Source organism: Melitaea cinxia, chromosome 15, assembly GCF_905220565.1.
Source record: "Melitaea cinxia chromosome 15, ilMelCinx1.1, whole genome shotgun sequence".
Classification (NCBI taxonomy): Eukaryota; Metazoa; Arthropoda; class Insecta; order Lepidoptera; family Nymphalidae; genus Melitaea; species Melitaea cinxia.
In genome coordinates this window covers 8,362,919-8,386,593 of record NC_059408.1, presented here as the reverse complement: position 1 = coordinate 8,386,593, position 23,675 = coordinate 8,362,919, and the positions used below count along the sequence as shown (strand labels likewise).

The following is a 23,675-nucleotide window of genomic DNA, read 5'->3' as shown; positions in this document are numbered from 1 at the left end:
ACTCAGAGTCATTTATAATAGGGTGGGTTTGTTTACATCTTATTTTTTCGTAACGTGGAAAGGGTTATGTAATTATAGTTTTATTTTGCATTGATTGAGTTTTAAATAAATACACACAAAATGGACAATAATTATTTATTTATGAAATCAAAGTTTTCATTATAATAGACACAAGCGATGTTGTAATAGTAAGTAAGTATACTTATTACTTATACAAAAAGTATGAAAATTATTTAAGATATTTAAATTAAAATTAAATGACTGTTTATCGAATTAAAACGCATCTTACCGTGATCACGGTTGCTGAAAAGCATACGAAACGTCAGGATAAATAATGTTACGTGTTAGGGTTCGAAGGATTTGGAGAGAAAAACCTGCTGACTCTTTTCAAGACTTTATTCACTAGCACTAGGTCCAACACAAAGCACTAGGTTCAAACACTAAGCACTAACGATGTCCTAAGTCGTAGCCAATGTCGTCGGTTTCGATGGTACCACTCTTGATCACTAGTTTTCACTCTTGAAGTCGCCTCGAAGATCGCTCAAACTGAACTACACTCGCTTGCCTACCTGCGGCTATTTATATCGGCCGATACAAGGCCCAGACCATTCTGGAAAGTTCGCGCATGTACCCGGTTTTCGAGACTATACTTCTATACAGTTCCACAGTAGTTCCTCTAACGCCATCTAGTATTGAGTAGAGAGTTTCATGCTATCGCTGTCTTTGTGTTTTGCAGACTCCGTCGAGTCTTCACTTCGAAGATTCCGCAATGCTTGAAGACAAAAGTTTTCGAGCAATGCGTCCTGCTTGTGTTAACATACGGAGCCGAGACGTGGACACTGACCAAGGGACTGGTCCACAAGTTTAAAGTCGCTCAACGTGCAATGGAACGGGCTATGCTTGGGGTCTCTCTCAAAGACAGGATTAGAAATGAGACTATCCGCGAGAGAACGAAGGTAACCGACATAGCCCACAGAATTAGCAAGTTGAAGTGGCAGTGGGCTGGTCATCTGTGTCGCAGGACCGATGGCCGTTGGAGTAGACGGGTCCTAGAGTGGAGACCGCGTCTTGGCAAACGCAGTGTGGGACGTCCTCCGGCCCGTTGGACCGACGATCTACGTAAGATTGCCGGTGTAGGCTGGATGAGGATTGCGGAAGACCGGGATGTGTGGCGCGAACTTGGGGAGGCCTATGTCCAGCAGTGGACTGCGATAGGCTGAAGTGTGTGAAGTGTGCTGTCTTTGTGTGGTTTCAATGGTTGCCGCTAGATGGCGCTAGTTTCTTTGTGTGTTCGTAACAATAATATAAATAAAAATTGCGTTTTAATCTGATAAACAATCATTTTATTGACATGTGTGAACCTCGCGATAATAAAAGACGATATTTATAGTTACTGAATTTTATATTAACATGCTAGTAATCTCTTCCTAGGGTTCACACATCACATCTTCTATAGTTTCAGTATTTTGAATCTGCAATTCATTACTTGGGTCAGAAATCAAAGGAACGAAAAAGTTTAGGCGTTCAATAGTATGCCAATTATCACCATAATGATTGATTAAAAGCTTACGAAAATCCGATTCCTTTAATGAGAATGTTTCCTTCTTTTTTAGAACGTTTTAGAATATATCGTTTGGCATTTTTAAATTGGAAATGCCATCTTCCGACAGGCTTCATTACTCTTGCTGCGTCATCCTTCCAGTTGAATACTTTGCAGCTCTCTCCCAGTGATGACCTGCCCAAAATCTTTTATAATATTATAATATTCATCTGAATTTGCTATTATCTCCCGTTTACGTATTTCTTTTTCTAACTGCGCAAAAACTCTGTCTGGCGGTATAAAAGAATGTCCAACTATGGGAAAAATAAGCTACAAAGTCTTTACATGGCGTGGAGCCTCAGCTAGCCACTTGGTAAACATTGCCAGGACTGTGGTATTTTTGTTTTGGCCGGCACAGCCATGTGCAATTAAGCGTACAGTCTTTATTCCATCTAGTTTTGTATTTTGCAGTCTATGGAAAAGAGCTGATGCGATTTGGTTTGAGGCTTTAGGAAATGAGTTCTCTACCCAGCAATAAGCAAAAACTTTTGATGGTTCTAATTTACTTTTCGGTGATCCCTGAACAATAGTGAAATTGAATAAATTGATTTGGCGAGAGTAATAAGCTGACTGATCGGGAGTCTTCGGTAAACACAAATTTATTTGGCAGTCAAACGATAACGTGAGTAAATCAGGTTGCTCTTCTTTGACATAACCAAAAAAGCTTTAGCTTTTAGTTTGTGTATTCTCTGATTTATTAATAATTTATTGCGAACATTATTATCCTTTTCTATTTTTAAGTTTTCGCTAAACTGCAGGCAAATCGAGCATATATCGGTCCGAGGTGACCCAAATCCCAAATTGTAATTCTTGTTAAATATATTACGAAAGTACGAATTTTTGACCTTTAAATTGTCAGTCTGTGAATTATTGTACATCAGCCATAGTTTATTGATGCTAAGTTCTGCAGGCAGATAATACCTTTTTGTTTTTCCGCGACAATAATGTGGTTCTTCACAATGAAGTTTATAAAATCCATTATCGCCTTTTTTTGTGTGCATACTTGTGAGAGACGTGATCGCCACCTCTTTTCTCTTTAAGCAATGCACCCACTTTAAAATATTCAGACATTACCGATTGCACCCTATATTTGGTAATATGAAGAACAATTAAAAAAAAAAAACAATTTTGGCAAACTTGTAGACGTTTCTTCAAAGTGGGGTTAAACATAAAATAAGAAATTTGTGAATACTTTGGCTTGAGTTGGCGTTGAGTCTGTTTAATTGAGCAGTGGCGTTGAGTCTGTTTAATTGAACAGTGCTTTAATATGAAAGCATCGGGTTTGGTTTTGTCTATAAATTTATAAAATCTATCATGAAATTCTTTAATGTCTCTCATAGAGATTGATAGGCATTCAAATTTTTTTTAATGCTTGCTCAAAGGTCTTTTTGGCAACGTCTTTGGTAAATACCTAAAACAAGAACGATATATATATTTTTAAATATAAAGAATATATTTAAAAACATAGGTACGTTGGTAAACACATCTACCTACCCCAATGTGTCAAATTTTCAAAATAGGACTTGAACCTGACTGTATTGCAATAAAGTTGATAATCGATCAAAGAAGTATGACAGATTGGAGTAGGTTGTTGTGCCGGCGACTGTACCTATATATTACTTACAGTCATACAAAAAGGTTCTATATTAATTGTGCTTGAAACCTAAACTGTGCTTTTTTTCCTTACAAACTTTCACATTAATAACATTACTAGATGATATACAAAAAAAAAAAAAAAAAATCGGTTACCAAAAAAGCATCAAGATAAACGAAGTACCTACTCTATAAAATATAATTATAATATTAACCTCTGAATTTTAGCGACACTCCGTTTCCAAGTTTCGGGGTTTCGCTGACGTTTTCTTGCATAATTATTATTTACAGGGACAGGAAAACAATCCATCGTAACGATATAATAGCTCGATCTCTTCAAAACTTGTTTAAATCTAAGAAAAATCATAAAAATTAGAGCACGTATTTTCTACGTTCAACCGTTTTCGTCATACTGAATTGCCAGTGATTGGCTAGTTGGGATATTGCTGTTATTGGTTTTGATAGTCTTAGATTTGGCTATTTTTGCACCGAACATTAAAAACAAAATTAGTTTTTGTATAGCATATTACTGTTTTAGGAGCGCTATTATTAAAAAAAAAAAACGTTTGGAATTTTACGAAGATGGTGGCGCTATTGTTAGGTCTGTTTGACAAAAAAGTGGATATTGCTATATTTGCTTCTATATGAGTCATATTGGTTTTATTCTTTTCCTTCATAACATAAGAAGCTTGTTGTTTATAATCAGTATTTTCTACGTAAAAGATAAATATTAGATTAAGGTAAATATATAAAATTTAGTGTATGATATGATAAATTATATTCGTGTTTCAGATTCCTAAAAGACACGGTACTGTATGATTCATGGATAAAATCAACAGGTCGAAGAAATTGGACTCCAGGAAAAAACAAACGCATTTGTTCTAAACATTTCAATACAAATAGCAAAACTCAGACATTCATAAATGCATCTTCAGTTTCAATGATAATATCAGAAACATGTACACGAAACTTATTTTGTTCAAAGGACAGTAAATGAACGTAATTTCTGTACAAATTGTTTTATTTGCTGAAAACCGACCAATGACCTGAGACAAATGAAAATTTTACATAATGCATAGGATAGAATTAATAGATAATGGATAGTAGGTACACGGTAATGAATACAAAGTATCGATACTGTACTCATTAGTAGTATCGAAAAAAAGTAGTGATACGTCAGGTATCGAGTACAAACACAAAAGTACTTGAAACCTTGACGAATTGATCTTCGACTTCCAAAAAAAGGTCGTCGCTTCAAATTATCGTACAAATTTCAGTCAAAGAAAAAAAGGGTAATAAGTACTCATTTAAAACTTTCCATACGATCGATACTGCCAAAAACTACTTATTGAGTAAAAGTATCGAATACAAAGTATCGAGTACAAAAATATCGGTAACGAATGGCAATGTACTCGATATCACAAAGTGTCGATACTTTTTTCGTGTCCCTAATAGAAAGGTTAGGATGATATAATATACCACGTCATGAGTCAGTGTTTAAAAAGTAAAAAATGGGGTAAAATTTTGATGACCTGGTAACCCTGCGTTTCTAAGTACTCTTTCTTTGTCCCTTTCGAGTATACGCGGTTGTCAAGTCCACCTTTGAAAAATTCTTAGTCCGAGCTATTTAGCCATTTCTTCCAGACAACACAAAACATTCACAATTTGACAGTGAGAGTTGTTTTTTTTTCTTTTTTTTTTCCAACACGTTTTGATGAAAGCCAACTCCGACCCACCTATATTTTCTGGACGAAGTTGACGCCTTTCTATGGCTACTCCCCTCCGTGTTGCTGTATGGGAAAGATAACCTACGATTTATTGATATTGCCGCGCTTTTTAAGGCTACGGTATCGCCAGTCCCACTATCGGATTGTAATGTCAAATGAAAAACAAGTAAGAAAATTACAAAAATAATCAGTCTCTGCTTTTCCGACACTATAGACCGACAGTAATATTATTTGAGATTGAGATACAAATACATGAGTTTTACTGGTAAATCAATGTGATAATTATTATATTATACATCATTCGGTATTGCTTTCAAATTGTTTGATAACGTCAATTTATTTAATGTTTACATGAAAAAATGGTAATTACCTCAGGTTCAATTTTCATTGTGTTCAAATATAGTATCTTACTTGTTTTCTATACTGTTATTAGGCTCTACTGCTCTAGTGTACATTTTTTGAATAAAGAGATAATACCGAAAATGAAGTATTGCAAACACTATTATTTACAGAACAAAACCCAATGTGACTGACTGATTAATTGACTGTCTCATCAGGGATGTTAGACGGCCACTCAGAAATTTTTGTACCGAACTAGCTAAAAAAATGGTACGCCTGTGCTCCGCTGCAGCGCTGCTAACACTAATGTATAAACTGTGTCGGAAATTGCAGCCTAGTGAAAAAACTGACAGCTCCGTATAATATTTGATATATTTTATACGCATCTCTAAAATTTGTCGGTTATTCTGTACTGTCGGTCAACGGTCAATCCTGATATTTTTGCATACCACCACGTACCAGTGACACTAAAAATGGTACATCTGACATCTCTGTGTCTCATACATCGTTTATCATGTATTATTTGTCTATGGTTCCGCTGACAGAAGACTGAATGACAATGCAAAATGTAAATATCAAAATATATGATGATATTGTATGAATCTTGATAGCCACGGACGAATTTATAATATATTCCAAAGTTCAACTCGATAAAAACAATAGCTTACATTTATATACTGAGAAAATGTCCAATAGCTGCCATTGACAGAATAGGTGTCATTGGTAGATTATTATAAAACAAATTGCACAGTTGTACACACTTACCTGATAACTTTATTGTTTTTAAGATAAAAAGAAATATTTTTTTTACTGTGAGTTTTATAATCAGTTTTATAGTTCGTAATAAGTTCACAACTGTCGATAGACTGATCATTTTGTGTTTTTTAATCGTCCGTGTCACTATTAAATATTATCACTCATACACATACATATTTATAAATTTTAAACATTTGAAATGTTGTTTGGTCAACTAACGCGACTTGTTCAACCTTTATTCCGAAGGTCTTTTCACATATCACCAAAATTAAATCAAGCTATGGGGATTGATGGGAATAATATACTGGCCGAAAGCTTAAAAAAACAGGTATGTATGTGTTATGTATTTAATACATTCTCTACAGCATTTTTGGTAGGGGGGGGGGGGTCAGACTTTTGCATCGTTTAACTTAAACTTTAACTCAACGGAATAAGATTGATTTTGACTAATTGAGGAATAGCTTTAAGTAGTAATCATAACTTAAAGTAGACAATGTATATTTATAATAAATAAACTATTTCACAAAAAAAAATGATTTATCGTAATTAATTACAGGGTATTGAATATGTCTTTGGCATTGTTGGTATTCCTGTAATAGAGACTTCACTTGCATTTCAAGCTGCAGGCATTAAATATGTAGGTATGAGAAATGAGCAAGCAGCATGTTATGCAGCTCAAGCTATTGGCTACTTAACAGGTAATTATTTATTTCTCAAATATAATTAATGTATATATTCTTTATCTTCAGGACTACCATCTAAATATATATTAGAATATTTGAAATATTTAAAAAGATATCAAACAATGTTAACTTAAAAATGTTTATAAAATAGGTATCATATTATTATGATAAAAGGAAAATAAAATATTTTGAATTTAATGTGCACATTGTAATGTAGGTACTTATTAGTATGAGTACATCAAGCTCATTTATATATTTTCTACTAATTATATAAATATGTAATATGTATAAATATTTTACATCTTAAAATATATAAATTACACGCCATGTTGTTTGTCTGTGATGGACTCCTAAACTACTTAACCGATTTTAATCAAATTTGCACACTGTGAGCAGTTGGATTCAACTTGAAAGACAGGCTATATTTTATTTTGATATATGTAATTATTATATTTAAATATTAACTCTATCTTAATAAATTAGTGTCAAAATGTAAAGGATCAATAATAAAAAAATCAAAAAATTAGTTTCCAGTTAGATTTAAACCTAGCTTTGGTTTTTCTAAATTTTGTTATACTGCGTGCGCCTCACAATTTTCTCCAGTTGTATTACTTTATGGGGTAATTAATATTTTTGTCATTTATATGAAACATTTTATTTTACACTTAAGGTTATTGCTTTCAAACAAAGAGTTACAACAAGATAAGTCTAGATATCTTTTTTTGTGAATTGTAAAACATAGTGATAAATTAATTATAATTAGGATCAAAACCACAATTTTTAAAGGTATAAAATAAAATAAACAATTTATTTTTGGTTATGTTCTCTTTGTAATTGTAGGCCAACATGCATAATGTCACCGGTCACCAACCCGCCTGCCCAGCGTGATGACTATGGGCAACACATGAGTTCACACCATTTTTGGCGTGAACTTGTGGAGGCCTATGTCCAGCAGTGGACTGTGATAGGCTGAAATGATGATGATAATGATGATGATGCATAATGTAAATTTTTATAAATTAGTAATAAAATAACTTATCTTAGGGAATCATCAATAGAAACATTAATTAATCCCTAATAATATTATAAATGTGAATGTAAGTTTGTTTGTTAAGCTTTCACCCGAAAACCACTTAACCAGTCATCATGAAACTTTGTACACATATTCTTGGAGGTATTAGAAGTAGTATAGGATACTTTTTACTAAAAAAAATCAATGCGAGCGAAGCCGCGGGTAAGAGCTAGTTCAATATAAAAAGTTAAGAAAATATACAGACATTCAAACAAAAACACTTGAAACAATTTTCAACAAAGCCAAACAATACTGCACCAAGTAGTGTTGTGTTCCTGTAGTGAATTCGGTGGACTACTGGGGAGGGTTGAGACAGGGCTATAAGGGGATCTCCAGGGTCGCGAGGTCCTGGTGCCGGGGCGCGACGGTCTGATTCGACGTCACGTCTCGTGCGGAGTTCCACAGGGGTCAGTGCTGAGATCGCTCCTGTGGAACGTCAGTTACGACTGGGTGCTTCGAGGCACACTGCCCGCAAGCGTGCGGGTATCGTGCTACGCCGACGACACCCTAGTCGTAGCCAAAGGAAGGGACCTCGCGGAGGTGATGCGGCCGGCCACGGCCGGCCGTGGCCGTGGCCGTACGTATATAATTTTAATGTACATAATTCTTCTATACATGTGTTTGTCACATAACTTCTCCTAAATGGCTGGACCGATTTGGTTAAAATTTTGTGTGTACATTTCTATTGGTTCATGGATGGTTTGAAAACAAAATCGTACCTAGTAGGTGGCGTTGTTGTCGGTAAATAATTTAGCAATCAAATTTGTTAGCTGCTATTCTGAGTAGGACAACGTTAGCCGGGACTGACTGACTGTATTTCTATATATTTGAAATATAAATATGTTTTATAATATGTAATTAATCTAAATAATTTTAATACATTATGTATTCTAATGACTGATGAAAAATAATGTTTTCCAGGCAAACCAGGAGTATGTCTCGTTGTATCAGGCCCTGGTCTCCTACATTGTATAGGAGGTATGGCCAATGCTCAAGTTAACTGCTGGCCACTTGTGGTCATTGCAGGCTCATGTCCAGAAGACCACGAGGGCATTGGAGGTTTCCAAGAATATCCACAGGTATACATTGTGTTTTCTTTTTAAGCAGCACATAATAACCATTTGTACCTTTACAATTATAGTTTAAGATAAATGTTAATTTTTATAAGTCTATCTTGTTAACTACTGTTTTTTTATTATTATTCAAAGCTATATCATTAGTTGTTTTGGTTAAATGTAGAAGAGCAGTATCTTTCAATTGGTCTAAGAAAGCTGAACACAAAATTAAGTTTTTTCAATAGAAGCTAAAGAGTGCTTGAAATAGTTGTAAGGTACAATCACTACATAGCTATTCCAGTGGCGTAGTGCGTGGCGGGCTGAGGGGAGGGGAATGGTCCCGGACGGCACATCGACACAATTTTTGGCAAAGGGGCGGCAAAATCACAGAATTTATGGAATTAATAAAAAAATTATATTCTGTCTATTGGCAGCGTGAACTACGCAAGAGAGGTGGCGAGAGGAAGTCGAAGTGCAGTAGCAATTCTACGTTTTCAGTAGTAGTAATCAGTAAAACTGACTGCAAAACGTGCATTTAACTGAGTTATTCTTATTATTGTGTCTAGTACATTATTAAAAAAAGTAATCTATATAAATAAAATTGAATGTTTCTAAGCGCATAACTCGAGAATGGCTCGACTAATTCGGCTAATTTATTTTTTGGTATGTTCTTTAAGACCCATGGAAGGTTTTAAAACGAAAAAAAAAATAGAAAAAATATTTAAAAAAATTACCATTAACTTTTGACAGAACGAAGTCTGGCCTCTGAGGATAATTCTTCAAAATGTTTTTTTATTTTCCATCGAGTGTTTCTCATAGGTCCCGCCTTGCATCAAGTGCGTGCTGTTGAAACACGCTGGGAACACAGTTACCTCCAAGTTTCAAACAAAGATGTTCGAGACTTGTTTGACACTTGAGGGGGGAAATCCTCTGTAATTGTTCAGATAAGTTACCATTATTAAATCGCTTTCATGGAATCTGGTTTATTTATATTCCGAATGTGGGAGAAATTTTCATTAGTTCAATTTATAGTTCGTATGTCAGAGTCCGAGGAGCCCCCCTGAACTTGGGGGCCCCGAGGCACTGCCCCGCCTTGCCCCTTTGTAGCTACGCCACTGCCAGAAACAGAGTTTCGTAAATTCAACAAAATGTCAATATTTCAGTTCTGTTCAGTGTACTTACACACAAACATTGTTCTGAACCAAAAAAATTACCACAAGCTCTGTAAAATATACTTTTGACAGGATGAATTGCAAAAACAATCCAAATCCAATAGCGTTTCAATGTTACAATTTGAATTCAATATTTTTTACTCATTTTTTAATCGATACTTCTTTTGACGCGCTGAGAGAGAGAGAGAGAGAGAGAGAGAGACAAGAGTGAAATTAAGAGCTGAAGAAAGTTCCTACTTCGGCACAGCATTTTTCGCTATTATCTTAGGCTTAGTTCTGCCCATTAATGAATTAAGTGCCAATTATTATGGTGCTTCAGGAAAATTATGCTTTTGTAAGCTCAACGCGATGCTGGCAAAAATTAATGAGTGAATTCGGGTAGTGAAAACCGTTGGAAAAGCGAATCTGACACGTTTATCAGCAAAAAGGACGCATTCGACTATCTTGTTGGCGCAGTGGCCTACTTTTTGTTCCGCGAGTTTCGGGTTCGATTCCCGCCTGATTTTGGGTGTAATATGTGTATTTATATATGTATTATATATATATATATATATATATATATATATATATATATATATATATATATATTGATAAAAAATATATATTTAGCTATAACAGTCGGCTGTAGCACAAGCATTAAGTTGCTTAGCATAGGAACAGACGACCGTGTGTGTATGTTATAAGATATTTATTTATGTGAGGGTTTGAGAGGTGGTTACTTCGAAGCCCTTAAAACCTTGAGACCAATCGAAGCTGATTATACTGAAAAGCTTGTAACACGATGAAACTGCGTAAAAAACATTTGAATTAAGAAAAACATGAAACGGAGAAACGGGTTGTTGCGTGGAATCATTTTTGGAAAGTGTAAACAAGGTGAACGCTCAAATTCAAGCTTCCACTGCAGATTTGTTCGACGTAGTTAGATCAAAATTAGACATTTTTAATAACAAAAATTTCGATAGAGCTGAATTTTGATGAAAGATGAAACCGCGGGACACCTGTAGTATATCGCTTTAATTATTAATGTCAACAAACGTAATTCGAGATTAGACAAGAGATATCAGTATTCCTTACTTACTTACTTATGATAAACAAGATTAAAATATTGGAATGTGACTTGTAAAAATTGATAGGTGAAAAATTGATTTTTACCTAGGTATAGGTAATTAATAATCTACCTTGTTAATTGCTTATTAATGCAATAATTCTTTTTGTCGTCATCTTTCTGGTATGGGTTATGTAAGTATTAGATAAGCCGTCTAGTATTTTAATAAATTACAAACATCTGTATGGTTATAAAAATATTTGTCACGAGGGCTTTATTCAAATAATTATGCAATTGCTTTCGCAACAGCCAAACACAACAAATAAGTAAGTAGTAAAATAAAATTATATAGATACAATCAGAGCATATTTCGTTACCTACTTTTTGCTGGTACATTTTTTTAACAGACTTCCAAAGAAGGAGGAGGTTCACAATTCGACTGTTTTTTTTAACGTATGTTACTTCAGAACTTTTGACTGGGTGGACCGGTTTCGACAATTTTTCTTTTAATCGAAAGGTGGTGTGACACACACATTTGGTCCCACTTAAATTTATTTGAGAACTAACAACAACTTTTCGAGTTATATCTAATAATGCGTTTATACTTTACTATTTTTTCGTCGACCTACTTTTTTACTGGGTGTACCGATTTTGATGATTTTTAATTTAATCAAAAATTGATGTTTATCTTGTAGTCACATTTAAATTTCATCGAGACCTGATAACAACTTTTTGAGTAATATTTGATAACGCGTATTTACTTGACATATTTTGGTCTACCTACGTTGTATTACTTGTCGATGTAATCGAAGTCGGTTTTTTTTTTCATTTGCGAGCAAATACAATTATTTTATTTCACAACAGCCGACACTTAGCCTTACTATTATTTAAGTATCAAAATATTAAACACCTAATTAGGTATAGTTCGCGTCATGTAAAAAAAACGCTGGCCTTGAAGCTGCGCAGAAGCGATTTATCGGTCTATTTGGTGGTATGGGGTAGGGGACGGGAGTGTTTATCACGTGTCGCATGCTTGCCGGTGTGCTATTGGTTAGACAGTTCGACGTCGACTCAAAATATTATCGCGCACAAAAGTTTTAAATTACGAAATAGTTTTACTAGTGAGAAAAATTATTTATAATATATAATTCGCGTCATTTAAAAAGAACGCTGGTTGTCAAAATGCGCAAAGGCGATTTACAGTGTTGCCAACTCTTGAAAAAACTTTTTCCTACTGTCCATATTTTGGAACAGTCTTATTTGGTAAACAAACCACTGTCAATCGTAATTCACATTTTTTCCGCATTTATCACTCACTTTCACAACACATTAACATACGGACACGCGTAAAACTCCATTTACTATTTATTTCACTAAAAAAAAATATCAATTTATCATTTTAAACACATAAAAATTATTAAGATACGAATATCGAGAGTACAGATAATTAATATTTTTGAATACGACATTTCAATAACTAAAAAATTTGTTATTGCTTTTGTTTAAAAAAAATTGTAATTTTGTAAAGTGATAATTATTATACTTATTTAGTCCGAATTATTCGAACTGTTATTTCTAGTATTTTTTAATGTACCTACCAATAACCATTATACGAAGCCGCGAGTGAAAGCCTAATTAAATAATAAAACAGTAGTACTTTTGTGCGCGAGTATACCCATGCGCAAACGCACCCCCTCCAGTTTCTTTCAGCGTTCTTTTTACATGACGCGAACTATAATTCAATACTGTATTTCTATCTGTCGTAATATTCCTCGCACTTTGCTCGTTTATACTGGATTTGTATATTTATATATACCTATATTTATATTACAAGATATATTGTAGATTGATATGCACACGACGTTTTAACGGTATATAATAAAGAGTAAAATTATTATGTTTTGTGTATACTATAAAATACTTTCTGTTCACCAGGTGGAAGCCAGTCGCATGTACTGCAAGTATGCGGCCCGACCTCCGTCAGCTCGCCTCATACCACTACACGTAGAAAAGGCCGTTCGCTACGCCTCTGTTGGCAGACCTGGTGTAGCTTATCTGGATATGCCTGCTACTTTGCTTACGGTAAAAAATATTAATTCTTTTTTAAATAGAAAAATTATTTAAAAAATTATTTTGTTCTACTATTAGTCAAAGGTATCTTAACATAAAGAAGGAGGTAAAAGAGGAGGGATACATACTTAAAATATCTTTGTGTATTTGTGTGTGTGAGTGTGTGTGTCTGTGTAAACATGTTTTGTCATTGTGAAATGGCGGAAATATTCTAAGCAGTACGTGTTTCTATAACTTCATTGCGCTAGCAATAAATCTAAAAAAAAAACGGGTGAGGGGTCTATGAACCCCTGGTCGAAACGAAGTTTCTTTAGCTTTTTGGTAGAGGTTTGCTGTAGTCATGGTTTCTATTGCAAAATATTGAGTTGACAGAGTTAAATTAATGAAATATATTTATTTCTCTATAATGATTGAATTTAAAGAGTAAATGGTATATCTATAAAAGCACAACGCTGTACATGGAATAAATAAAAAAAACAAAAAAAAAAAACGCTGTAACGTAGCGCACCAGTTTTGTGATATAGAAAGTAATACAAAGCTGGCCCCTGGAAGAGATCATTTACTTGGCATACAGTTAATATTCCTATAATTATATTTTAAAGCATAGGAGTATGTATATTATAAACGAGGATGATATCTCTATCATTAGTATCAAACATTTATAATGTGTTCTATTTATCACAGGCCGAAGTAGATGAGGACAAAGTACCGCTTGACTACTATTCACCTGAGCCAGTGAGATTGGCTCACCCTGATCCTTTACTTGTAGAGCAAGCGGCAGACCTACTGTCTAAAGCTGAACGACCACTCATTATAGTGGGAAAGGGCGCTGCATATGGAAAAGCTGAGAAAGTATTGTGCAAACTAGTTGAGAACACAAAAATTCCCTTTTTGCCTACACCTATGGGTAAGTCAAAATTACCATATTTTGTAAATTTTGTATTGGGCATAAAAATATGATAAGCCTATTTATTAATACATGTCTATAAGAAAGAACTAATTTTGTCTCTTTGTTAACCGACTTCCAAAAAAGGAGGAGGTTCTCAATTCGACTGTTTTTTTTTTTTTTTTTTTTTTTTTTTTTTTTTTATGTATGTTACATCAGAACTTTTGCCCGTGTGGACCGATTTCGACAAATTTTGTTTTAATCGATAGGTGGTGTGTGCCAATTGGTCCCATTTAAATTTATTTGAGATCTAACAACTACTTTTCGAGTTATATCTAATAATGTGTTTTTACTTGACGCTTTTTTCGTCGACCTACGTTGTATTATACCGCATAACTTTCTACTGGATGTACCGATTTTGATAATTATTTTTTTGTTGGAAAGGGGATATCCCTAGTTTAGTACCGTGATAAGAAAACTAGGATCTGATGATGGGATCCCAGAAGAATCGAGGGAAACTCTCGAAAATCCGTAATAACTTTTTACTGGGTGTACCGATTTTGATAATTTTTAATTTAATCGAAAGCTGATGTTTATCATGTGGTCACATATAAATTTTATTGAGATCTGATATTTACTTTTTGAGTAATCTTTAATAACGCGTAGTTGCTTGACTATTTTTTCGTCGATCTACGTTGTATTACTGGTCGATGTAATTGAAGTCGGTTTTTTTTTCGTTTGCGAGCAAACACAATTATTAGTAATAGAGTGGAGATTTTTTTTTTAAATATAATTTTCATACAGTTTTCACAGTAAAATTTTATATACCTCTATAATCTATCTATATAAATAAAAATGAATGTTGTTAAGCGCATAACTTAAGAATGGCTCGACCAAGTCAGCTAATTTATTTTTTGTATGTTCCTAAAGGCCCACGGAAGGTTTTAATACTTAAAAAAAAATTACTATTAACTTTTAACAGAACGAAGTCTGTCCGGGCAGCTAGTCTATGCTAATAAAAATATCTGTAAGTTGTGTCTAAAATTAAGAAACTACCAAGAGCTTGTGCGAATAAAAAACATTTGAACTGAGTAAAGTGGGTTAGCAAAAATCGGGTTACTTGAGGTTTTTATTTTTTACTCGTTTTTTTTTTTCTTTTTTAGTATGAAACTAACAAGTATTGTACCATTTTACAATCCTAAATAAATGCGCAAACTTTTAATGGCACTTGCCAAAGGCATTATTTTTTTTAAAGAAGGCCTCTCAGTCGTCAATTTTGAAAATTTTAAATTCATAGCTCAACAAATAGTCTTAATTCTATAAAACTTGGGGCAATTGTGCCATTATTTTTAACTATGGTTCTAGAAATGTTATTTAAGGTTACAGTTTCAAAGTTTAAATGAACAAAAATAATAAAAATTAACCACAATAACCCAAAAATGGTTACAGTTTGACCAAATTTCTAAGTTTTTCTTAAATGCCCGTAATTTTCAAACTGCACGCGGTAGTTTTATTCTAATTTTTCTCATGATTATTACAATCAATTCTATCACCCCGTTTCGGCTTGACGTTGAGATCTGGGACACCCTGTATATATTTAGGTGTAGCTATAAAATTTATTATTAATTAATGATCAAAATTGTTATCAGTACTAATATAATAAAACAATAGCTTTTTTTTTTGATGAACCTGACTCAGACACGCGACTGGAGTTTTCTCTTCAAGAACGATTACCGTAATATTTAAAACTATGTTAATATTATTCTCACAAGAAATCCAGTACGATGCAACGTCACTCCTAGGATAGGTCAATGTTACTACACGATTAAAAAGTATGAGGAGTGATCCTCATATGCCATAATGTCTGGTGCGAACTTGTGGAGGCTTATGTTCAGCAGTGGACTGCGATAGGCTGAAGTTATGATGATGGTGATAAGTGATGAATTAAATAAAAAAATATAAGACAGAAGCAGAATCAAATTATGATATAGACTTTAACTGAGGTAGGGCACAGCAGGAATTTCCTGCTCAAAATATGGAGGGGTAGTACCTCGACCTTACAGAAGATCACAGCAAAATAATACTGTTTTCAAGCAGTATTGTGTTCCTGTTGCTGAGTAAGGTGACCAGAGCTCCTGGGGGGGTTGGGGATTGGGTCGACAACGCGCTTGCGATGCTTCTGGTGTTGCAAGTGTCTATAAGCTACGGTAATCGCTTACCATCAGGTGAGCCGTACGCTTGTTTGCCGACCTGGTGACATAAAAAAAAAATCGCAATGTAAATAGCGACAGTGCGCATTAAAAAAAAAATCGCACGGCACATGTAGTAAGACCGGTAATGAAATTGCAGGTAAGGGCGTGGTCCCGGACGCGTCGCCCGCGTGCGTGTCGGCGGCGCGCACGCAGGCGCTGCTGCGGGCGGACGCGCTGCTGCTGCTGGGCGCGCGCCTCAACTGGATGCTGCACTTCGGGCAGGCGCCGCGGTTCGCGCCCGGCGTCCGCGTCGTGCAGGTGGCCTTCTCCAACTGATTACTGTTACTGTCGGCGGCGCGCACGCAGGCGCTGCTGCGGGCGGACGCGCTGCTGCTGCTGGGCGCGCGCCTCAACTGATCACTCTTCCCCATAGGACGGTAAACCGCTCCGTCGCGTACTGCGTTGCGGCGCCACTCTGTCTGGCTTCCTCCTCCCACTCTAACCCACGGTTCTACTTAGATTAGTTTAAGTTATTGCTTCTGTCGGCTCTTTCGAGATGCCCACGTTTTTTTGTTTTGTTTTTTCACGTGGTGTTTTTGAACAGCTTTATGAGGTTCAGACTACCCCTTCCCCCATACCTAAAAATCATGAGTATTTGTTGTGCAAAGTAAATTGAAATTTTCATAGTTTTTTTTATTTAAAATAAAGGTAGATTTTGTGTTATTTTGGAAAAATATTTATCGTTATACAAATTTCTAGACAGGCATCAATGTTTCAGGGTGTTTGTTGTTTTTTTGGTTAAGAAATCGTGCGTTCAACGAAAAATAAATGCATGTGATATCTAAATATAGCTATATTTCGATATTTTTTGTGTGATATTTGTATACCTTGTGATATTTTCGATATTTTTTGTGTGATATTTGTATACCTTGTGATATTTTGTGATGTTTTTCCTCGACCCCCCACCTTACTTTCGCGCCTCACGTGATTAATCAATGGCCCCACACTAGCGAACCCGACAAACCTTGTCCTGCCCATTTTTCAGCTACCAAATTTGAATGCCATCGTATGGTTACAGGTCGATATATCCCCAGAAGAGTTCCACAACAGCATAAAATCTGAAGTAGCAGTACACTCTGACATAAAACCTTTCGTAGAGGCACTAAATGAAAAATTGGCTCAGAAAAAGTTTTCTTTAGATTCCTCAAGCAAGTGGTGGCAAATTTTAAATGAAAACCAAAAGAAAAATACGGCATTTGTGGAGGTAACTTCAAAATCATAATAAATTCCATAATAATAATAAAGCATATTTCTGATAATTAAAATTTCTTTGCGATATTTCAATAAGTAATTCTGTTAGTCTAGTACAGTTTTTTATAACATTCAAATAATTATAAAAACTTAAAATTCGTTGCAATTAAATCAAAATCCTATTTTTTGAAATCATTACAAAATAAATCATCGAGGCCTTTTTTTAATTGATTAATAAAATGATTCTTTCAGGCACAATCCAATGACAAATCCGTTCCCTTAAATTACTATGCAGTATTCAAGACTGTACAAGCAAATATTCCTAAAGATTCTATTATAGTGAGCGAAGGTGCTAATACTATGGATATAGGCAGAGGTCTGCTTCTAAATAACAAACCGAGGCATAGACTTGATGCTGGAACTTTCGGAACTATGGGTGTAAGTAAAAAAAATATTTATAGGAATATTACTTGCTGAATAAGGAATCATTTTAATCGAAAACTTAAATCTACTGATTTAATTTTATTGGAATGTTCAGATTTTAAAAAAATATTTATAATATATTGTTAATATACGCTTAAGCTTCAGCCTGTAATATCCTACTGCTGGGCATAGGCCTCTTTCCCCATGTGGGAGAAGGATCAGAGCTTAATCCACCACGGTGCTCCAATGCGGGTTGGCGGATATCAGGATATCAGGTGTACATGATAACAACCGGGACCGACAGCTTAACTTGTCGAGGCACGGTGGGGAGACAAAATGTTTACAAATGTTTGTCATGTGCGGGGATCGAACCCGCAACCGCCAGCTCAGCCACAAGCCCAGTGCTGTGATCGTTGCTCCAACGCGTCGTTAATTATATGAATGATGAAGTAATAACTTTAGGAGACTTTTGTGTTTTAATACTTTTGCAATTTTTACTAAGTTGTAACTAGTTTTTATAGTTTTGCATAACTTTTTTTAAAGAAACAATTATAAACAAAAATATCCGTAAAAATCCCTATCACTATTAATTGTATTTTTTTACTTGCTTCCTGCGTATGCTGTGGATAATTTGAGTAACACCAGCCTTTTATAATGAAGCTTTTAGCGGGATACTTATAATACAGGTTCTACAATTTAAAAAGAAAACCATGTGTTTTGCAATTACTTTTCAAATTTCGCATACAGTTCAGTTCAAAGACTGAAGTTCAAGAACAAAAGGAATCTTTATTTTTTATATAGAAACCGACTTGTTTTAATAATTTCAGAACATTTGAAGTGAAGGATTAATGAACATTTCCATATCATTTTTTAAAAAAATTTCGATTTGAACAGTTCTACAAATTTCCCGTATTTTCAGGTGGGCCCTGGTTTTGCAGTTGCAGCTGCGATGTGGTGTCGCGATTACGCGCCTGAAAAGAGAGTTATTTGTGTCGAGGGAGATTCAGCATTTGGTTTCTCAGGTATTTTACAATCCATATTAATATTATAAATGTGAAAGTGAGTTTGTTTGTTCCACTTTCACGGCTCAACTCTTTCTGAGTTATGGTATTCGCATGTATAATAAAATCCCACAAACAATTTTGGAATTGTCTTAATTAAAAAAAAAAAACTAATAGATAAAGCGTATTATTCGGTGCAGGATTACATAGTTGATAAAGATGTGTGGATTTAGTGATGCAGTATTTCATGCAAGATATTACAAAGTTTGTACTAAAACACAGTTTATTTATTATTTTTCAAAAGAGTTAACTGCGGAGTTCTCTTCCCGTGGGTGTTGTAAGTGGCGACTAAGGGATAACACAGTTCCACTATCACCTTGGAACTTAAAAAGCCGACCGATGGCGGGATAACCATCCAACTGCTGGCTTTGAAATACACAGGTCGAAGACGGCCAGCAGCGTCTTCGGTAAGACAAAGTCAGCCCTGCGGTCACCAACCCGCCTGCCCAGCGTGGTGACTATGGGCAAAACACATGAGTTCACGCCATTTTTGGCACCAACTTGTGGAGACCTATGTCCAGCAGTGGACTATATTAGGCTGAAATGATGATGAACTGCGGAGTTTCTTGCTGATTATTCTCTGCAGAATCTACATTCCGAATCGGTGGTAGCTTTACTTTTATAAAAATAATAATCATTTTTAAAGTTTTAATTTGTAAAATGACGATTCGAAAGTGCTCATGATGTTTTTGATTTTGATTTTTGATTAAAAATTTTAATATTTTATATTAAACTTTTTGGAACAAAGTTCCTTACGGCTGGCTTCACATTTGGCTGGGCGCCCGAACTGAAAAAAAAATGTGATACTAAAACCGTAAGAAAAATATATAACGGAAGTGACGTAATATCAGTCACACGACTGTATAATATGACGTTTGTAAAACTAAAATATTACTAAAAAATAAACTTCTTTAAATTATTTATATAATTTTATACTGTTGACAAAAATAAATAAAGACACGTTTTTTTTTTTATTTCACTTAATAGTTTGAATTATTATTATTATTATTTTGTTTGATTTATTTTATTTTACGGTATTTTTTATGTTCTAAAATACTAAATTTCCTTAATACTTTTATGTACTTAATAAAAACCAATCAACAAAATTAAAAAAAAATCACGAACTAGAAAATATATAAAATTCAACATTTTTTTTTTCAAATTGAGTTTCTTCTATACTATCCCAAGGAACTTCGTTCCTACCGGGTGTCCCATGACACCACATAATTTTTTGGTATTATTTTTAAACTGATTCTCTAGAAATCATATGGTTTATGATATCTAAAAATGTCTAGATATTGTTAAAATTTAGACATTCGCGGGCGAAGCCGCGATAAAAGCTAGTGCTATAACAAACTATACACTATTGAAATAGCTTATATACATATTAATATTCTGCTGTGAAATTTCCTGCTGTGTCCTACCACAGTGAACATGGAGTTATTGTGACTTCCATACACTACTTATGATCTCTTCTCTATATCTAATATACAGTTATATTTATTTTTATTAATATTTTTCTTTTAACTCAGGAATGGAAATCGAGACTATGTTCCGATACAAATTGCCAGTGATCATAATTATTGTGAATAACAATGGAATCTACAGTGGATTTGACAAAGAAACTATGAAAGATATTCAGTCCGGTGGGGATGTGGCGCAGTGGTGAGTTATAATTTTTTTAAGGCAATATCTTACACATAATTTTTTTAAGGCAATATCTTACACACACATTGAAAATTATTATTTATATATTAAAACTATTTAAGCATTGACAATACACTTTTTTTTCTTGATGTACTCTATTTTTGGTTAAATTATTATCTGATAGGTTAGTAATTTTAATACAGAGATTCCTATCATATTATTGTATCCTACAACCTTCTTCCAACAAATATAGAGACCAAAACAATTTTGCTTCATTTTCGTGATAAAAATTACGACCTCAGGTCCATCAGCAGTTTGCTTGGTTCAAAGGTCAACAAGGACAATAATATCTAAAAAAAAATATTTCTGCAAACTAGGCATGATATGTGCAATAGTTGACATAAAGATTTAGGCATTAACGAACAAATTTTCCAAGATGTAATTGATTGATTCAGCCCGTGACCTCCTGTTGCTGGGCATAGGCTTCTTTCTCCATGTAGGAGAAGTGTCTGAGCTTACTCCACCATACTGCTCCACTGCGGTTTGATGGATATATTCCCAACTATGAGTAACGATTGCTATCAAGTGTTTATAATAACAACTGGGACCAACTGCTTAACGTACTCTCCAAGGCACGATGGCGAGACCCACGAGGACAGACAACCTTTGTCAATCACCTATGTGTGAGCGCCCACACAGTGAAAGCACTACTACACCAGAGGGATGTCAAAGTAAATATTATCTAATGTACAAAAACCCTTTATGTGATTTATAAAATGTATCAGTAATATTATTTTGTCTCTGTATATAAATAAACATTCATTTTTATTTTTTTACTTTTCGAAATCTAATAATTAACTATTCGATTTTTAATATTTAATTTATTAATTTCAGTACACCACCAACTGCCTTATCAAGTGAAGTAAGGTATGAAAAAATGATGGAAATGTTTGGTGTCTCCGGTCATATCTGTCGCACTGTGGAAGAGATTGAAAGTGCAGTGAAGGCTGCCATTGCAGTGACCGATAGACCTAGTATCATAAATATTCTAATAAGTCCACAGGCTAGCAGAAAACCTCAAACTTTCAACTGGCTAACGGAATCTAAACTTTAATTCTTTTTAAAAATCAGGCATTCGTTATTGGAAAATGTTTATACATTACCAATACATTGAAAACAAAAATGGCTTTTAATTATTTTGGGTCATGTTAATATGATGGAATAAATATACAATTGTTGAGATTTAGAAGTTAAGGTTTATACAAAGTATATTTTCGAAGTTTATACACAATGTTAAAATCATATTAAATATGATATATGTATATGTTAAGGTAAAGGGGAATAAATAACAACAATTAAGGTTTAATTCATATATTGTCTGTCTATTGAGTCACATCACATCACGTTTTGTATAAGTTGAACTTAAAATATATATTAAATACATTTTATATTATAAACTAAATCCCTGTATTTTCATTTTAATTGCTGTATGCAAATGAATCCATTGTGTTGGTTGTCCGAGGCAACTGAACATGAATGGGTAAAATACTTCACATCTTGCTGAGGCAGCCAATCAAAAAGTTTTCTATCACAGTTTGAGCTGTAAAATATTAATATAGTTAACAAAAAATAAAATAGAATTAAATATGATAAACCAAAATTACACATTCGTCAAAAAATTTACCCAGTTTGCAATTATTGGTTGTGGTCAGAGTGTAGGCATCTTGATCATAGTCATTAGTGAGTGTTAAATCGGCTCCTCTAATAAGGAGCTCATTGCAAGTGTAGGGAAAATCTGCAGCTGCTGCGTACATTAATGCAGTACTACCGGACTGAAAAGTAAGCCATAATAGCACAATACAATGATATCAATTTAAATATAGTCCGTTTTCTATTAGTACTTTCATTGCTATCAGAGAAAAAAATATAAAATTGTTTTATATTCTCAAAACACTAACTTAAATTTGAAAGGTATTAACTTTATCAGAACAAATTAGAGCTATTCTTACATCATCCTGAATATCAGCATCAGCTCCTTCATTTAAAAGAAATTTCACAACCTCGTGGTGCCCTCCTGCAGCAGCAAGATGGAGTGCAGTTTCACCTTCAGGACCTCTTACATTAACATTGGCACCACTCCTTAAATGTTATAACATATTTGTATTTGTTTTGCACATTAATATCTTTATTTACATGTTGCTATTTAAAAAGTAATAAAAAAATTTTTTAAACATTTTGAAGTGTTCCTTTGTTTCAAATCAGTTAAATTACTGATATGAAACAAAGGAATACTCCTCAACAATTAATTTAAAAAAAAAAATTGAGTATGATTAAGGTGATTTTTTTTTTAATTAATATTAAATTTACAGTTATATATTATTTATAACATTGCCTTATCATACCAACACCCTCACGACCTAGTATTCAACAAACAATGAAATGCCACTCTCACCAAACAAGGTCCTGGCAGCTGTTTAACTGTCCATAACTTGCTGCCCAGTGCAGCGCCGTGAGACCGTGTTCGTCCGTAATATCGACATACTGCTCCAGTTTCACGTCCTCACGAGTAACTTCTCCGCGACCAGCCTTTGCGTGAAAGCTACAGTCGGGCTGGGGCAATTCGGGGACTGGCGCCTGCGTATTACCTAAAAATGCGACCTTGAACTCTTTAAAACTATTCGAGTCCTCACAAAGGATAATCGATAGAATACTTAATGTATCTAACATTAGTTTGCTATAAAAAAGGATCACCTCTTTGTAAATTGGTCAACGCCGTGCACTGAACAGACTTATAAGGTGTAAATGCACTCTTTCTGACTCCGTTTAAATTAGGCGCCCATCGTTGGTATCCTCCACTTCCACTCTTGCTGCTATCTTGACTTGCAGATTCAAAGTCATATTTGAAGTTGTCAACATTTTCCTCGTTTTCTTGTTTAATATCAATACTCTTTCCTTCGTTTTTCACAGATATACCTTCCTCCATTTTCACCTCTGACAAAGAAAATTGACAACTGACATTGACAACAATTTACGTTTTAACAGGAAACCAGAGATAATAAAATTATAAGATTTATACGCGGTGGTCCAACTATTTCAAGGGTGA

The 23,675-nt window shown here is 34.4% G+C and overlaps 2 protein-coding genes and 1 long non-coding RNA gene across 3 annotated transcripts; 2 read left to right on the top strand and 1 right to left on the bottom strand.

Annotated features, from left to right (window-relative positions):
* The first annotated feature begins 3,763 nt into the window (after positions 1-3,763).
* LOC123660686 lies at positions 3,764-4,204 on the top strand. The gene is made up of 2 exons (XR_006744232.1): positions 3,764-3,794; positions 3,986-4,204. It is a non-coding gene; the product is annotated as an uncharacterized LOC123660686 (long non-coding RNA).
* Positions 4,205-5,794: 1,590 nt separating this feature from the next.
* Positions 5,795-22,034, top strand: LOC123660708 (2-hydroxyacyl-CoA lyase 1). The gene is made up of 11 exons (XM_045595757.1): positions 5,795-6,343; positions 6,572-6,713; positions 8,692-8,849; positions 12,978-13,124; positions 13,797-14,019; positions 16,348-16,508; positions 17,269-17,454; positions 17,694-17,879; positions 18,784-18,886; positions 20,458-20,590; positions 21,467-22,034. The coding sequence occupies exons 1-11, from the start codon at positions 6,215-6,217 to the stop codon at positions 21,684-21,686; spliced, it is 1,788 nt and encodes a 595-aa protein (XP_045451713.1). The 5' UTR covers positions 5,795-6,214; the 3' UTR covers positions 21,687-22,034.
* On the bottom strand, positions 21,928-23,612 carry LOC123660707 (DNA-binding protein RFXANK-like). Its single transcript, XM_045595756.1, has 5 exons — positions 23,324-23,612; positions 23,025-23,217; positions 22,582-22,711; positions 22,257-22,404; positions 21,928-22,172 (listed from the first exon to the last, which is right to left on the bottom strand). The coding sequence occupies exons 1-5, from the start codon at positions 23,553-23,555 to the stop codon at positions 22,123-22,125; spliced, it is 753 nt and encodes a 250-aa protein (XP_045451712.1). The 5' UTR covers positions 23,556-23,612; the 3' UTR covers positions 21,928-22,122.
* Between the last annotated feature and the right edge of the window lie 63 nt (positions 23,613-23,675).

Excerpts from the sequence above, each read along its gene's own strand:
- LOC123660707 (XM_045595756.1), bottom strand. The coding sequence starts at position 23,555 with ATGGAGGAAGGTATATCTGTGAAAAACGAAGGAAAGAGTATTGATATT. Across the intron at positions 23,218-23,323 it reads GTTGACCAATTTACAAAGAG|GTAATACGCAGGCGCCAGTC; the intron begins GTGATCCTTTTT and ends TCGCATTTTTAG. Across the intron at positions 22,712-23,024 it reads AGCTGCCAGGACCTTGTTTG|GAGTGGTGCCAATGTTAATG; the intron begins GTGAGAGTGGCA and ends ATAACATTTAAG.
- LOC123660708 (XM_045595757.1), top strand. The coding sequence starts at position 6,215 with ATGTTGTTTGGTCAACTAACGCGACTTGTTCAACCTTTATTCCGAAGG. Across the intron at positions 6,714-8,691 it reads AGCTATTGGCTACTTAACAG|GCAAACCAGGAGTATGTCTC; the intron begins GTAATTATTTAT and ends AATGTTTTCCAG. Across the intron at positions 17,880-18,783 it reads GAACTTTCGGAACTATGGGT|GTGGGCCCTGGTTTTGCAGT; the intron begins GTAAGTAAAAAA and ends CCGTATTTTCAG.